The sequence below is a fragment of the Centruroides sculpturatus genome, unplaced genomic scaffold (assembly GCF_000671375.1).
Source record: "Centruroides sculpturatus isolate CEXI.00-Female unplaced genomic scaffold, Cexi_2.0 scaffold1547, whole genome shotgun sequence".
NCBI classification, from domain to species: Eukaryota; Metazoa; Arthropoda; class Arachnida; order Scorpiones; family Buthidae; genus Centruroides; species Centruroides sculpturatus.
This window is the reverse complement of record NW_019385769.1, coordinates 32,091-48,081: the sequence shown is the minus strand read 5'-3', so window position 1 is coordinate 48,081 and position 15,991 is coordinate 32,091. Positions and strand designations below refer to the sequence as shown.

The following is a 15,991-nucleotide window of genomic DNA, read 5'->3' as shown; positions in this document are numbered from 1 at the left end:
TACTCAAATATTTTACGTTTTTGATACTAAATTAACATCTGAAGTATAATTTTTTATTGTTTTTATATTTTTCAATATATTTATTTTGTTTGTACAAAATAAAAAAATAATTTTTAACGATACAATAGTCTTCGTTAGGCTTAACATCGACGAAAATTCAACGCGAAGCGACACGCAACGGAGAGAAATTTCAACATGGGATAAATTAATATATTTTTTCGTACATGATTCGTTATCCGAACCACCCCAGTCCCCAATTGATTCGGATAAACGACGCTCTACTGTATTTAAAAAAAACAAAAAAATTAATAATACTTCATGAGTATTAATTAAATTACTAAATTCTACTCAAACTGGAATTATTAATTGACTTACAAACCACTTGTACAGTTTTCCAGCTTTATACCATATCTTGTACTCCAAAATTCTAGTCTAAGCAAATATTTTTAGCTTCATTCAGTGCCCATTTCAGGCTAACATGCACAGAAAGAAGAAAAAAAGAAAAACAAGCAAGCTAAAAATTATATATTATATTTCCAGAAATAGAACATAGAAATTCTCAGCTTGTTTTGATTTTATTTTTTTTTATCTTTCTTTCTTTCTGTGTACGTTACCCTGAAATGGGCCTTGAATGGAGGTGAAAACATTTGCTTAGACTAGAATTTTGGAGTACAAGAAATGGTATAAAGCTGGAAAAATATGCAATATGGTTTGTAAGTCAGGTATTAAATTGTTGTCAATAAACTTATTTTTTTAGAAAGCAATAATATTGTGTAAAGGTTAATTGCTTGTTTACAGGTACTGGTATAATATACAATAATCTCACAACAACCTTTAAGTTACCAGTAAAATATTTAATTGAAATACAAATGTTTTCAACTGTATGCGTAAAGATTTAAAATTTTTTTAGAACATTTTGGAACGTATTCAACTTTGCATATAAAATTCATTCTGCGCATGCATATCAAGCATTGCATAAACAAAAGAATATATAAATATTTTTACACAGACATAAAATGGTGGAAAGACACATTAAATGGAGTTGTGGGAGTCTTCCCCTTCGTAACAGAACTTTTCCAAGCTTTAGAAATATTAATCGCATCCTTGGAGTTAATGCAGTTATTGCATAACCCCGCTTTGTATATTTCCAGAGTTTATAGCAATAGTATGTGTTCCCTTCGGTGTGATAGTTTAACGATTTGCACGTCAGCTCTTATGCCTGGGGTCAAAGCATAAGTAGATAGGGCAGTGGTGCTTCTGTTATGATCATGTCATATTTGTATTCATGTAGACGCTTATCTAGAGAACATATCGTGGAGCCAATACACACAAGGTCCCTTTGAAATCTATGGTCCCATAATGGGACAGAATATACCCCTGGAGCCAATATTTTGTCTATGTCATCTTTGCAGTTGCGCAAGATGTCATAAATAGTACTACACCTCTTATATGCAATTTTCTTGTTTGTAAATGCAGCAATTTCTCTGTAAATAGGGGTCAAGGTGGTGGTTACATTCAATCACAGCTAAAGACTGAGAAATATTCGAGTTGTTAGTGCATGAGTTATAGTTGTCATTAGTATATATTTGTGTCGAATAAGCAAACGCAAGCTTATGAATTAATCTTTGCTCATACCCGTGTCATGTGGCTATGTTCTGGATGCGTTGTAATTCTGCCAATGTATCATCAAATTTTGAGTGGTGTGTGAACGCTCTTTTGGTTAGGGCCTGGAACGCCGCCAGCTTGTACAAAAAGGGGTCATCAGAATTGGCAGGGATGAATAGAGGAGTGTAGCATGGCTTTTAATGAACCTTGGTTGATATCCTGTCACCATCTAATTGTATATTGATATCAAGGAAGGTTGGCTTATTTGGTCCAATTTGGTGCAGAGGCCATATGGGTTATTATTCATTGCACAAATGAAATTATTTATGTTGGGCTTAGCTTTTCACATAATAACATTGTTGATTATGTACTAATTTGTAGGATCTTCGAAAGTATTGGAACATGAAAACTCATTTTACAAATAATGTAAATAAACAAATTCACAAAACATTTTATTATTATTTTAAATTAAAAAAGTATGTAATTGAAGATTTCATTTCTAGTCTTGTTTTGATGTAGTAGAGGTTAGAAAGAGAGTTGAGATTATTCAGAATTTAAACATGATTTTTACAGTCTTATTTATCTGAATTTTTTTAGTTTAGAAGTTTTATTGCAGTTTTTATGGATTTAATAAGAGAAATTTTTGCTATTATTTTTTTAGATAAGAATAAATTCAATTACTGTAATCAAATACTTGTTCTGTTTACTTTTTCATTTGTAGTTAACATTTGATAATTCCAAAAAGTATATTAACTTTATATCTGATAAAACTTATTGAGGAAGAGCTGGAGTTTATTTGTTGTATGTTAACTTTATAGACAGTTTTTGTAACTGCAGTTATGAAAATATTTTGTTAAACATAGTCACACTATTGGAATATTTTTGGGGCTTCCACAACTTACTATTCAAAACTCCAAGTTCAGTTTTATTATTGTATACTTATGGAGATATTTTATCTTTAAAAGGTTTAATACTACTTTTATTATTTCTAAATATTGTGTCTAAAATACTTTAATTATTAGTTAGAATATTTTAGACTTATCTTCTTCAGAAACAACACCTACAATTTAACAATATTAGGAAATAAAAGTTAAACAGCATACTAAAATTAATACACCTGAAATGTTTTTAAGATTTTTATGCCATTCAAGATTTCCTGTTTTAAGAAAGGAAATCTTGAATATATGTGATTTACATTCACAGACAGACAAATAAATGCTTCAACAAATGTCATCATCTTGACAGCAATTGTTCTCAAATGAAATAAAACAGTTGTTATATATTGAACAAAATTTTTGAATTAACTAAACTGCTATAAAAATAACTAAAGTCAACATTCCAAATTAAACTTGATTATGTAAATAAACTTTACTATTGTGAAATACACTATTATTTATACTAATTATGGTATCAAATATGTGTTTTATTGATTCTTCTATCAAATTAATTGTTGTTTTTTACTTTTTGGTATGATAAATATATTAATAGAAAATTAGATAAACTAGCAAGTTGTTCAAGTTATGAAATCAGTAATGATCAAGAATCCGAAATGAGAACTACACAGAAAAACTCAGGTATTTATAAATGAGATAATTTGAATAAAATACTTATTGTAAGATTAATGTAAAATATATTTTCTTAGGTTTTATTTTTGAAAGCATGGACAGTATTATCATCAGTGATTGCACAGATTCACAATTTAAGGAAATTAATCAATTAGAGGAATTAGCCAGAATAAATTTTGAAACTTCTCAATCAGTTGGAAGTAATTTAAAAATTAATTCAAGTAAGATAATATTAATTGCTAATAATTTATTTATATTACATATTTTAATAATTTGAATAAGTTATATACTACATTGCCAAACGATCGCCTAAATATCGGGCTAATATATGGCTACTTAAATGATTAGAACTAAAGCAATTTGTCATAAGAGGTAGGTGTTAGGCGCCATCTCGTAAGTAAATTAATAATTAAAATTAAATAAATAAATAATTAAATTAAATTTAGAACCTTCTGGAATAAAAGAACTGGCCCGGGACGGGGCTTGAACCCGCAACCTCCGCTTGCCGTGCGGTGCGCTATCAGTTATGCCACCCGGACCCCGAGCAAGCCTTTGCTTCCAGAGGTATATTAGATTAGATATAACCTTACTTGGTTAAATACATCACTGACTGGGGACGACTTCATCGCCCACGACCCTCAATGGCACTCAGCCAGCTAACGTAACACCCGGCGAGGTATATATATATAAATAACAACAACACAATGGCAATGTAGTATGTATACTATTCGGGCTTTGTGTTGTTGTTATTTATGAATAAGTTATATTGATACAGTTGATTATTACATGCTATAATTTAATAATAAGCATGTTAGTAAATAAAAATTACTTAATAGGAAAAGTAAAAACAATCATCAAAATGAAAAATCAAAATTATATGATCCCTTTGATGATTAAAAATAAAAGGTTATTTGACTGCAATTTTCAAATTGCAGATCTGTAGATTCTCACTATAGTCCATCTGTTCTTAATCTCAAGAACTGTTAGATGAAAATCAAGACCAGATATGGAAAGCTTAGGGGCTGGAGGCCTCGATTAACTTAAATTGGTCCAATATATGAATTTTTTTTCTGGACTGGAAGTCATATGATTTTTTTAAATTAAAGTATTAAAAATTGTAGCCCAATATTGTCATGATAAGTAATTGCTCATTTTACTTAGTTTTTAAATATAATATTTTATAAAGTTTTTATATAACTCATGATAAAATTTGAATGTATAACACAATGTAAAAATAACAAACATAAATGTAACTGTTGAGACTTAGAAATTCATACAATGTCAGCACATAATTACAGGTATGAGATGCACCAAGTTGAATATTAGTGATCTTGTTCTCTTCCTGCATTCTGTAGGATCAAAGTTTCTGTTATGTAATTTTAAATAATGCAGTTTATTGGTTTTTATCTTTATCTAATTTGTAATAAAGTGTATTATGAAAACTAGATGCCTGAATAATTATGAATAATTCATTTAACAGTAACAACATAATTTTATTGTGTTAAAGTGTGAAATATAGTTTGGTAATTATTCGGTGTTATATATCCCAATCAGACACTGAGCAATTATCACCATTACAGACCCTTAAAAGAACAGATAGCAAACATTTTTGAAACATTGAAGAGACTTGGAACACAAACTGCAATGACATTTGACAGCAGTCAACAAACTTTTATGCAACATGTCTTCTGAAGCTGGTAGAATAAGTGACTAAATGTTAAAGGAATTTTGTTTTAAGTTAGAAATTTTCTTGTTTAGTTTTTGGTCAGTAATCTAATTACTGACTTTCCCTTGTATTATTATGATGGTAATATAAATGTCTTATTTAACTGATACTGCTGCAAAATACTATAACTGACAAGTCAAAGATGTAGCTACTAAAATCAACTATTTTATCATATCATTGGCTGTTAGTATAGGTATCTATTTAAAACTTTTTGTGTGACATATTTAATATTGTTACTTTCTGAAATGTGATGTAAATGTTGTGAGTAAGGTCTAATTGTTTTTAGAATTTTGAGTAATTGCTTTGACATCTAAAAGAGATAACTGTACATAGGCACAAAAAATACTTTATTTTTTTTCTATGGGTGCTTTATTTCTTAAGCAAGTTCATATTTATAAATTTTTTTATCAGTGTATATTATTAGTGTTTGGAGTAGATATGATGTCTGGTCTGTTATGATGAATGGTTTTATTACTACAACTCTGTCATAGTGTTAAAAAACAGCACACACAATTTGTAACATGTTTATAGTATGATATCTGAATGTATGATAATTTGTTTGTATACAAGCTTTTGATGTATTATATTTGTTTGTGCCTATATAAATCAGTTGTATGTGCTTTGAGCTTGTATTCCGCTGTGATGTATTGTTTCAAGAAGGATGATTACAGACATTTTCTGCATTTCGTCTGTAAGTGATGTATCTTAATATGTATTTTCTGTAATTTTTTTAATGTTTATTACCTGATCATATGTGGCAGTTATGAATCTTTTAGTCTTCCCAGAGATAAAGCCAACCAATAATTGGATATTTTTAACAGATATGACTTGGTTTATGCTGGATTTTGGTTCTTGAGATTTTTAGCCTAAATTGATGCAGTCTAAATCAAAATTTTATTTTGATTTACACTGCATCAATGATATAATGGGAAGTTTGTAAATACATTAGGTAATCAATACAAAATACTAAAAAATGTTTTATTTTATGAAATTTATGTATTGAAAATTGTTTAATGTTTGAGAAAAGAAAGGAAATTTACCATTTTAAAAATGATAGACTAGATGTCTATTTGGTTTGAGCCTCGCCTTTCTCCATTTTGACAAATAACTTCCATTTTTTTCTTTGATAGTCAATGATTTACATTGATTTTTAGTCTCTTGTCCAGATACACTTGATAGCATTTGTTTTGGGGATAACAAAAATAAGAGTGCAAGATGGTCCACAATCACCTAGAAAACTAAGAGCAACCATAAAGGAAAAAGAAGGCTCTTGTTAAAGGGATTGGAGAGTAATGCACAGTGTTACAGAGAGAAAAGGAAAAAGAAGGCTCTTGTTAAAGGGATTGGAGAGTAATGCACAGTGTTACAGAGAGAACTTCTATATATCCACTGTAACACTGTGCAATACACTGACCTTAGAAATCCCACAACTGTGGATAACATTATTCAAACAATTTAAATTATGATTTTACATTCTCATTTGTACAACAACCAAATACAGCACACTTAATTGCTTTTTAAGTATTTTTGGAGATATTACATCATTTGCAGTGCATTTCTATAATTTAAAAAAATATTTTAATTTTAATTTACTCTGTATTCCATCCACGTGACTGATAATTTGAAAAGTCTGTTCAAAAGCCGAACATTTGAAAATAATTGTATTTGATTTTTTGCCTGAGGATGGTAGCTATAAGCTATCAACAGTGCTAATGAGTACGTCTAAAATCTAAAAAGTTGCAATTTGTAACGCTACAACACTGAAGTGTTAATTACTTTATTTTACTAGATACCAGTGCATGTTTGTCAGTTCACTTATTTCTTAGTCCATGGTTAATCTAATTTGCTTTTTCTTATCTCATTTTATATTCCATTTTTGTTTAATTATTTAAATTTTAAGCTGTAGTTTAAACACTTAGTATTATAATTTTATTACATTGTTGGAGCCACTTGTAATAAAATTAGGCATTTGGAACTTGGGCAGAGTCATGACTTATAATTTCATTTAATTGTGATATGAGGGGTGCAAAGGCAAAGCAGATATAAACTGTAGTACTGTAAACATAATCATACCTATATAAACCTGACTAAGGTCATATAAATATCTATCATTGAGCTCTTTCTAAACCTCAAGTGCTTGAGTGAGTGTTTTTCATATATTGGGCTATGTCAAGGTTGTTTTGCTGCTGTTATTGCTGCTATTTTCTCTTCACTTCATGAGCTATGTATTGATGGAATTGTCCTAATGGTATCTTTCTAGTTATATAATTTATAACAAAATATTTTGGTTTTTTACACCTAAAACTAAATATGATGATGATGCATGAAATCCAAGAATATTCTAGCATATACTTACATCTGCAACCAACCTGATAATTAAGTATGAAAAATGAACAGCACATCCAGATTCTCCTTTTCTTCCAGAATATTCTAAATTAAATTATTTTCTAATAATAAAATTTAACACAAGTTAGTGGCTTAACCATCTATCTCTAGCCAAATTACTTAATCATTAATTAGACTTAAGATAATAAAATAAAAGACTATAGAGAATTTTGCTGTTCATTTAATATTTAAATATTCTAGCATGTTGAAAAAATAAAATATCAGTATTGATTATTTATTAGAATATTATTAGAATAAAATAATTAATTAACTTGATTGACCAATTTATTAATTAAATCATTTTTAATACATTCTTAATAATAAATTTATGAAAAGTTATAAAATTTTTATCATTATACTAAAATTATATTTTTGAAATTTCAGATGATGACATTTTTTTAAATGAGATTACAGATAGTCATCTGAAAGAAAGTGAAGAAGGAATAAGTAGTAAGATTGCATTAAATTTATGACAGTACATTTAAAATGTAGGGTGATCTGTTTGGGTTGGAATAATTTGAAATATCTGTTATAATAAACACATTAGTTGTATGAAGTTCAAATTCTGCCACAAAGGTGAGGTAAAGAGGGAGTTGGGTAGTTATGTCATGTGACAAAAGTAAAAATGGTACTGACAATGGAGCAACATGCTAAACGTGTCCTTTGGTATGCAAAGTTTGAGTGTGTGATGGACTAAACATGAGTTTTGTTATGTTTATGATTTCAGAAAAATGTCTAAGTACAATTGCATAGTGTGTTGGTATTACATAATGGAAATGGAGATCAATCGTGAAGCCACATTCTGATGGTTGTAAGTGCGATCCTAAGAAAGAAGCCTGTGATTCTGTTGGTACCCAGTATATTTACAGGTAACATCAAACAATTCATTGACATGATGTATAATGGCAATGTCAACTCCAAGGACATTCATCATAGATTTTTCCTTGACTATGCACCAACAGAATCACAGGCTTCTTTCTTAGGATCGCACTTACAACCATTTACAACCATCAGAATGTAGCTTCATGATTGATCCCCCATTTCTTAAAATGTGCAATACCAATACTTCATGCAATTTTACTTAGGCACCTTCCTGAAATTGTAAACATGACAAAACTCATCACACATACAAACTTTGCATACAAAGGACATGCTTAGCATGTTGCTCTATGGTCATTGACATTTTCACTTTTGTCACATGACAAAACTATCCAATGAAACTATCTCTTTTCCTTACTGTTTTGTGGTCAAAATCTGAACTTCATATTATGATACAACTTTCAAATTATCCCCATTCAAGTGGATCACCTTGTAATACATTTTTTGAATTTAAAAAAGATTTTTTTAAGGTTTTTTGATATTAATTATGGTAGAAATATATTTAAAAACTTTTTAAAGTTACACATTAAAAGGAAACTACATATTTTTTAAAGACATATTGTAAAAAATACAAATAATAAAGACATATACAAATAAAAATATTTTTGTAGTCTTCCTTGTCATCCCTTTCACAGTCACAGGAAACATGATCCACATTGGCCATATATTTTTTATGATGTCTTAAAAAAATATATTTTATCCTGGATTTTTTAGAATTTTTTCTTTACACTACACATATTCTCTACACATTATTAAGATTGTCATGACTGAGGCAAATCTTAATACCATATTGTGTCATTGAAGAGAGGAGAAAACATACAACAGGAAGAGAACAGATCATTATTAAGAGAATAAATAGTATGGCACTTAGCATAAATAAAACAGAAAAGGAAATTCACAGTATATTACAGGCAAAATTATTTACAAAATTTTTGTCTCAAGGAAAGTTTTTCAATGGGCTGTTGAATTTTTTTCTTTTGTGTAATAACAATATACACTAACACAGCATTTCCCAAAATGGACTTCACAGAGCCTTAAGGCTCTGCAACTGAAATTCCAGGGCTTCACAAATCTTTTAAAACATTTTTTAAATTAATAAAACAAATGCATTATTTGTTTATTTTACAGCTATTTTTAAGTGAGCAGTTATTTATTTGAGTCAGCAGTATACCTTGACACCATAGTTGCCATTTGCTCTTATCATTCATATCATTCATCATTCATACAACTGACATTTTATTGAATGATAAAAATAAAATGTATAATTGTTTATTAATAAACAGTTATGTATATTTTAATTTAATTATTCAACGAAATAATAATAAAAAATAAAACATTAGAGCCTCATTATTTCTCTGTTAATTGTACAAATTTATAGCAAAAGATGTCAATGAGTTGGTAGCCAATGCAAAACAATTTTCCTTGCTTAAAGGTTTCGTTTTACCTAGAAGTTTGGTAAAATGAAATCTTTAAGCAAGGAAATTTGCTTTTGATTCCAAAGTGATGTCTCATTTATTTATTTTTTTTTTTATACTAGTATAAACAGAAATAAAGTTTCAAAAAAGGCAAATGAAAGATTGCATAATGAAATTATGAATAAAATTTTGTAATTTTTTATAACTAACATTAAGTAGTAGTTAGGATGATTATTAATTTTGGCGTTTTGAAAGTAATCAGAATAATCATTTATGTAAAAAGAAGTAGTGTTTAAAAATTTTGAAAATGCATACACATTTGATGAGAAAAAATTTTATTTTAAATTATTAATTAAAACAATATATTTTATTCTAAGTATTATTCATAAGTTTTTTAGGTTTATATACAAAATTAATTTTTGAAAATGTTTATGAAATTATAAGTTAGAATCTATAAAAGATTGATTATCGTGAGGTATGACAAAAAGTTTGTGGAAGCTGTTGACAACATTAGCAAGATGCATGCAGTAACAGCATGTATCATCATATTTGTTATCTGCTCATTGTGAGTGGTAAAGTTCTATGATTTATCATTGAATTAATATGAATTTTTTACTGTAACAAGTCAAAAATCTTTGGTCAAAATGAATCTTGATATTTTCATAGAACAGAAAATTAATGTAAAGTTTCATATGAAACTCAGGAAGAAAGTGTCTGAAATTAGTGAACTGTTTCATTCTGTTTATGATAAAGCATTGAGTGGACAGTAGAAGGATAAGAAATCTAAAAAATGTCTGATGGAAAATAAAGGCAATGACTATTATTTTGTTTCATTTTTTACATTTGTCCTGCACTGTGAATTCATTTCTGACAGTCAAACAGTATTTTGAAGAGAAAATGTTGATATGCAAAATTTATAAAGCTATTTTTCACAAACTTTGTGTCCAAACTTTAAATGAAATTAAAAAAATTTTTTTTACTAAGATAATTTATAATTCATTGGAAATTTTATATGATTATGTTATTGATTATTTGTTTCATTGTGATTAATTTTCAGATAATAGTGGAAGCATATTAAATGAATTTTGTGATGAAAATTTTCAGTGGAAAAGAGTTAAAACTGTAACTGGTATGCATTTTTATAATAATTTTGTTTCACTATACACTAGATTCTCAATACTTAATTGATGAAGGTAATGTCAGTCTATTGCATTATCCTGTTTTCTTCAATTTTTTTTTTTTTTTGAAGTTTTCTTTAAAACTCAGCTAATATCAATATTTAGTTAACAAATGATTTTTACTTATTGATTACATATTGATACACTTGTACACTTGAAAGTCATTTTCAAGTAATGTTAACATTAACTAAATTTGTCTATTATAAAACAAATTTATATGTATTCCAACTGAGCATAGCATTTTGAACTATACAGTATTTCAATGATGGTGTAAGATTACTGGACCCACATGATACTACAATACAGGGAGGTTTGAAGAAAAGAAAAGGAAAAAAAAACAGAGAAAGGAACAGGAACCAAGAAAAATCTTAGTATATATAAATATAAGTCATAATTTATATTTGTCTATATTGTCTTTCTTTTTCTCTTTGGTGAGTATCAAACCTCAAAACACTTAACCTGTTGTCACACGCATGCTTATTTGAATATAAATTGCAGACCCATGGTCAATTCAGCACCAAATTAAAAAATTAATTAATAAAAATATAGCATTGAAAAAGTGCTATTTTCACTTTAATCTAGCTTTTTGATATGTTTCTAGTCGAATTCAATCAAAAATTTGAAAATCCAATGTTTTCTTTTGTGTTTCCACATGTGAATACCTTGCTTTAATCTCTTATGTACTGGTACATTATATCCTTCAACAATCATATTAAGAAATTATGATATTGAAGGCAAAAATTAACTGGTTTGAACTTTGTTATAATAAGTTAAATTATAATTTCATAATGTAGTTTATATCAGTTATATAGAATTATACTATATGTATATACAATATTTTTCTTCCAGTAAATAATTTTAGAACAATAACACCAGTTTCAATAAGTAAATTATTGAAAGGAAATGTTCCTGGTAAATACAGAGTATTTGCAAATGTATTGGAAATTACACCATCTGTTGAGAATGTGAGGAACTTTCTTTTTGTCTACTGCCCTATTTGCCATTTTTTGTAAGTTGATTTTTTAACAGTCTATAATGTGTTTAAGACTTAAAATATATTGCCTAAGTATTGTTTATTCTTAAATAAAATATATTTAAGTTTTAGAGAATTAAAATAGTTGTGTGCATAATATTGGAAAAACTGTGGATGTTATTATTAAAATAATTTTCTCTTTGAACAGTTATGTCATTATTAAATTTAATAATAATACAAATTATTTTACAGTTTACAATGTTTGTTGAACGTCTTTACATTATAAATATTTGGTCCTTCATTTTACTATCCAAATAATATTACCATATTTTCATGCATATAACTGAAAGGTGTAAAAAATTGCTGGAACTGAAAAATCTTCATATAACTTACATCAATATCATATCTCTGAAATGATATGGAAAATATGGCATCTACAGTAGAAGTACAGTAGAATCTCATTTAATGGATTGTGAAACAATAGAATTTTTTTATTAGGTCCTGCCAAATCAATGTAATTTTATCGGCGCTTAATGGATAATGCAACTCTGAATAACAGATTTTTTTTTCTAGCCTCATCTATTGTAAGCTTCGTGTTTCTTCAATGTTTAATTAATATTTGGATATTGTTTAAGGAATTTGTAGAGTTTGATGATGCACTTGTTACATCTGGGATGTGTACAATTGAAGAATTATACAAAAAGAGCCAGCAGGTTGATTTGATTGAGGAGGAGCCATCTAGTGATCATTCCAATTCTCATCTAGTGAAACATCCAAGTGTAGTGCTAAAATTTAGCAAGGCCATTGAGTCTTTCCAAAGTTGTGAAGACTTGATGAGTTTCAGCACAAATGAACAGGCTGTACATGACATTGCTAATATCAAGCAGTTGTATTTATTATAATAGGTAGAAAATCAGCATCAAAACAAATTAAAATGGATTTTTTTAACAAATTGGGAAGTCAAGTGTAGTGCTAATTAGTATATGTAATTTGCCTCTTTTTGTGCTTACAGTATATACAGTTATACAAAATAGCAATGAATTGAACCTTAAAAAGAAATTCCAGGATAATTAATTGCAAATTCGTTAATCAGTTGCAATCTCTAACGTTTTTGATCTACTTAGCAGATCTTCCTCAGGATTCTTTAAATAGGAATGCATAAATTGGAATGTTTTTAAAACTTATTTAAAAATGTATAAATGAGAATTTTCAACTAATTCTCTTAAACATTTGACTTCTCCAGATACCCCTAAACTATTTGCATTCACAAAGACAGACAAACCAGGGAGCATCATAAGACCTATTGTTGATAAGGCTAAATCACATACTAGGCTATTAGAACAATGTATACGTGATTTGCTCAAAGAACTTTAAAAGCATACAGCTTTTCCATTAGTAACCCTGAGCAGCTTATCAATGAATTGCGGCAGCTCCAAGTGACACGTGTGTATATAGCAACGTTCAATTTTATTTCTTTATACACATCAATACACTTACAATCATGTTTTTGTGCACTTAGAGATTTTTTGTTAAGTATAAACAATGAATCTAAGCACCGCAAACATATTTTAGAACTAGTGCATATGTTATGATATTCCTCCTTTTTTCAATATGATTACAAAACCTTCTTATAAAAAAGAGGTGTACCGATGGGCAGTTTCCTATCGGGGGATCTTTGTGAGATGGCTATTAGGTGATTAGAAAAAACAGTCCTACCTTCTTTTCTTTCTAGTATTATCATATACAGAAGGTACATTGAAGATATTTTTATAATGTGGAAAGAAAAACCAAATATAGAAAGTTTCATAGAACATATGAATAACAACCCATATGAACTTTCCATAAAATTAGACCAAGCCAGCAATTCAAGGGCACACTTTTTAGATCTCAATATCAGTATTATAAACAGAGTTATCCATACCAATATTTATCATAAACCATCTCGCCTTCCATTGTTTATACCAACGAACTCATACGACCTATATATCTACAAAATAACTGCCTTTCGTCCCTTAACCAAATGTGCTTTTATCCACTGCACAAATTATGAGGACATGTTAAAAGAGCTTAAACATCTTGAGGACATAGCTAAAATGCATGGTTACAAAAAACCTTATTCATAAATTAGCGAATGCCTATTCCAACAGAGGTACTCCTACACCCAATAACCTTGTATCATGAAGTGGGAACACTCACAACATGTGCCGCATAGTTCTGAAATATAACCACAACATGAAAAGCTTATATAAAAAAATTTTCCATCTCAGAGGTGATAGATTAGCATATAGGCATGTTCCCACTATCTATAACATCCTTAGAAATGGTAAGGACAACACCAACATGCTTAGGGTTCCTGGCATTTATAAGATTACACTGAGAGACAATATATTCTAGCATGGTCTTGAGTACATCGGTGCCACCACACAATTTCTCAAAATAAGACTGTCTGAACACAAGTATGATATCAGTAAAGGAAAATACAGCACCACCCTAGCCAGGTATGCTGCGGACGACATCCAAGTCCATCTAGAGTTCTAGACCAAGCTTCTATCATAAGACAATCTATGCATGATGACCAAATAAGGACACTGGAAGCTCTCAAAATATTCAAATCCATAAAGAGTGGCCGTTGCATTAATTTCAAAGAAGGACAAGTATCTTATGCATGGCTTTGGAGAAATTTAAATTCGATTTAATTCATTTAAAATATTATTTTAAATTTTTAAGAGAATTAGTTGAAAAATTCTCAATTATACGTTTTTAAGTAATTCTTAAAAACGTTCCAATTTAACGTTCTTAAAAACGTTCCAAAGTCCTATTTAAAGAATCCTGTGGAAGATCTCCAAAGTAGATCGAAAACGTTAGAGATTGCAATTGATTAACAAATTTGCAATTAATTATCCTGGAATTTCTTTTAAGGTTCAATTCGTTGCTATTTTGTATAATATATTCCAGGCTTGCAGAGTTTGAGTATATACAGTTTCTGTCAGCTTTGTTGTACACATGTACAGCACAGCCTATGATCTTGTAACATAGGTGTTTTTATAGAATAAAAAAAGAGAGATCTCAAGAGACTGAATAATTTCAATTACTGGTATTTCTTATATGTAGGAGGTTTAAAAAAAACGGAAATTAAAAAAAAAATAACAGATATTTTCTTGGGTGTGCAGGAAATTGTTGTTTGCACTATAACAGATTCTCTGAATTACCAATGATTTTTGGTGCCCTGATTGATCCATTAAAATGAGATTTTGTTGTATGTGGCTTATAAGATATCATCTTAAGAATTTCTTTTTGCATATAAAAAGCATTTCGTTTCATTCTCTTAGCAGCTCATTGTATATATCACTGCTGTAATTTTATTATAATTGTAGTTTAATTATTTTAGTGAATAGAAAGAAGCAGTAAAACATATTTGGGATTGGACTTCCTGAATTTGAATAAGTGTTGAAAATATTTGTTAATGCTAAATCAAAAACACCTTTGTCAGAATTGGATGTTGGTAATGTGATTCCATGTAAAAGAAAAATAATAATTTTAAGTGGTCATAAATTTATAATAGAGACTTTAAATGGAGAACAGAAGGCACATTTGACTCAAAAATATTCTTTAGAATGTTTTCAAAAGATGATTCAAATGGATAATGGAGACATGTTTGATTCAAAGAATATTTTTTGATTTTGGAAAGAGACGTTCTAGATGTGAAATTAGTTATTCAGAGTTGAAAAACCCAAATGATAGTCTCCTTTATTGCTGGTGAGGCCAATTCTGGAACTCCTCCTCTCTCAAGATTAGGGGAGCATTCCTTAATTACCCCTTAACGCCCACCTGTCATTAATTATGATGTAATTAAGCATAAAAAATACTTAAAACTGAAAAAAAAATGAAAGAAATGCGGTTATTTTGAAGAAAAAGCTTCAAATTTTATTTTCTTTTGTCTCGCCTTTCTGTGAAATTTAACACTGATGAGTCATTGTTTACACAGCTGGATGACCTTGAAAACAGCTGGAGTCGGATTTCCTGGGGCATTCTCATAGACGTCTCGGGAGGACAAGGGTTTAAAGTAAGGTGAATATGAGCGACGCCTATATTTTAAAATATTTTTAAAAAATTAAGATTTTAATTGCGATTTCCGACCCCCCTAATTAATTAAATTTATATAAAATAAAATATATTAATTTAAAAAATTTAAAAACTTTTGGAGGTCGTTTTTGACATCAGAAACTAGCTTTAAATAACTTTACCGAAGTCAAATCCATGCACTA

General features: G+C 28.9%; 1 protein-coding gene across 1 annotated transcript in view; it reads left to right on the top strand.

The window, feature by feature from the left end:
• LOC111641954 overlaps positions 1-15,991 on the top strand; it is an 80,606-nt gene that overhangs the window by 54,536 nt on the left and 10,079 nt on the right. The window contains exons 12-16 of the mRNA XM_023388207.1: positions 3,094-3,179; positions 3,248-3,391; positions 7,666-7,731; positions 10,633-10,704; positions 11,603-11,762. Of these exons, the coding sequence (XP_023243975.1) occupies positions 3,094-3,179; positions 3,248-3,391; positions 7,666-7,731; positions 10,633-10,704; positions 11,603-11,762 (528 nt within the window). The remainder of the gene's footprint in view (positions 1-3,093; positions 3,180-3,247; positions 3,392-7,665; positions 7,732-10,632; positions 10,705-11,602; positions 11,763-15,991) is intronic.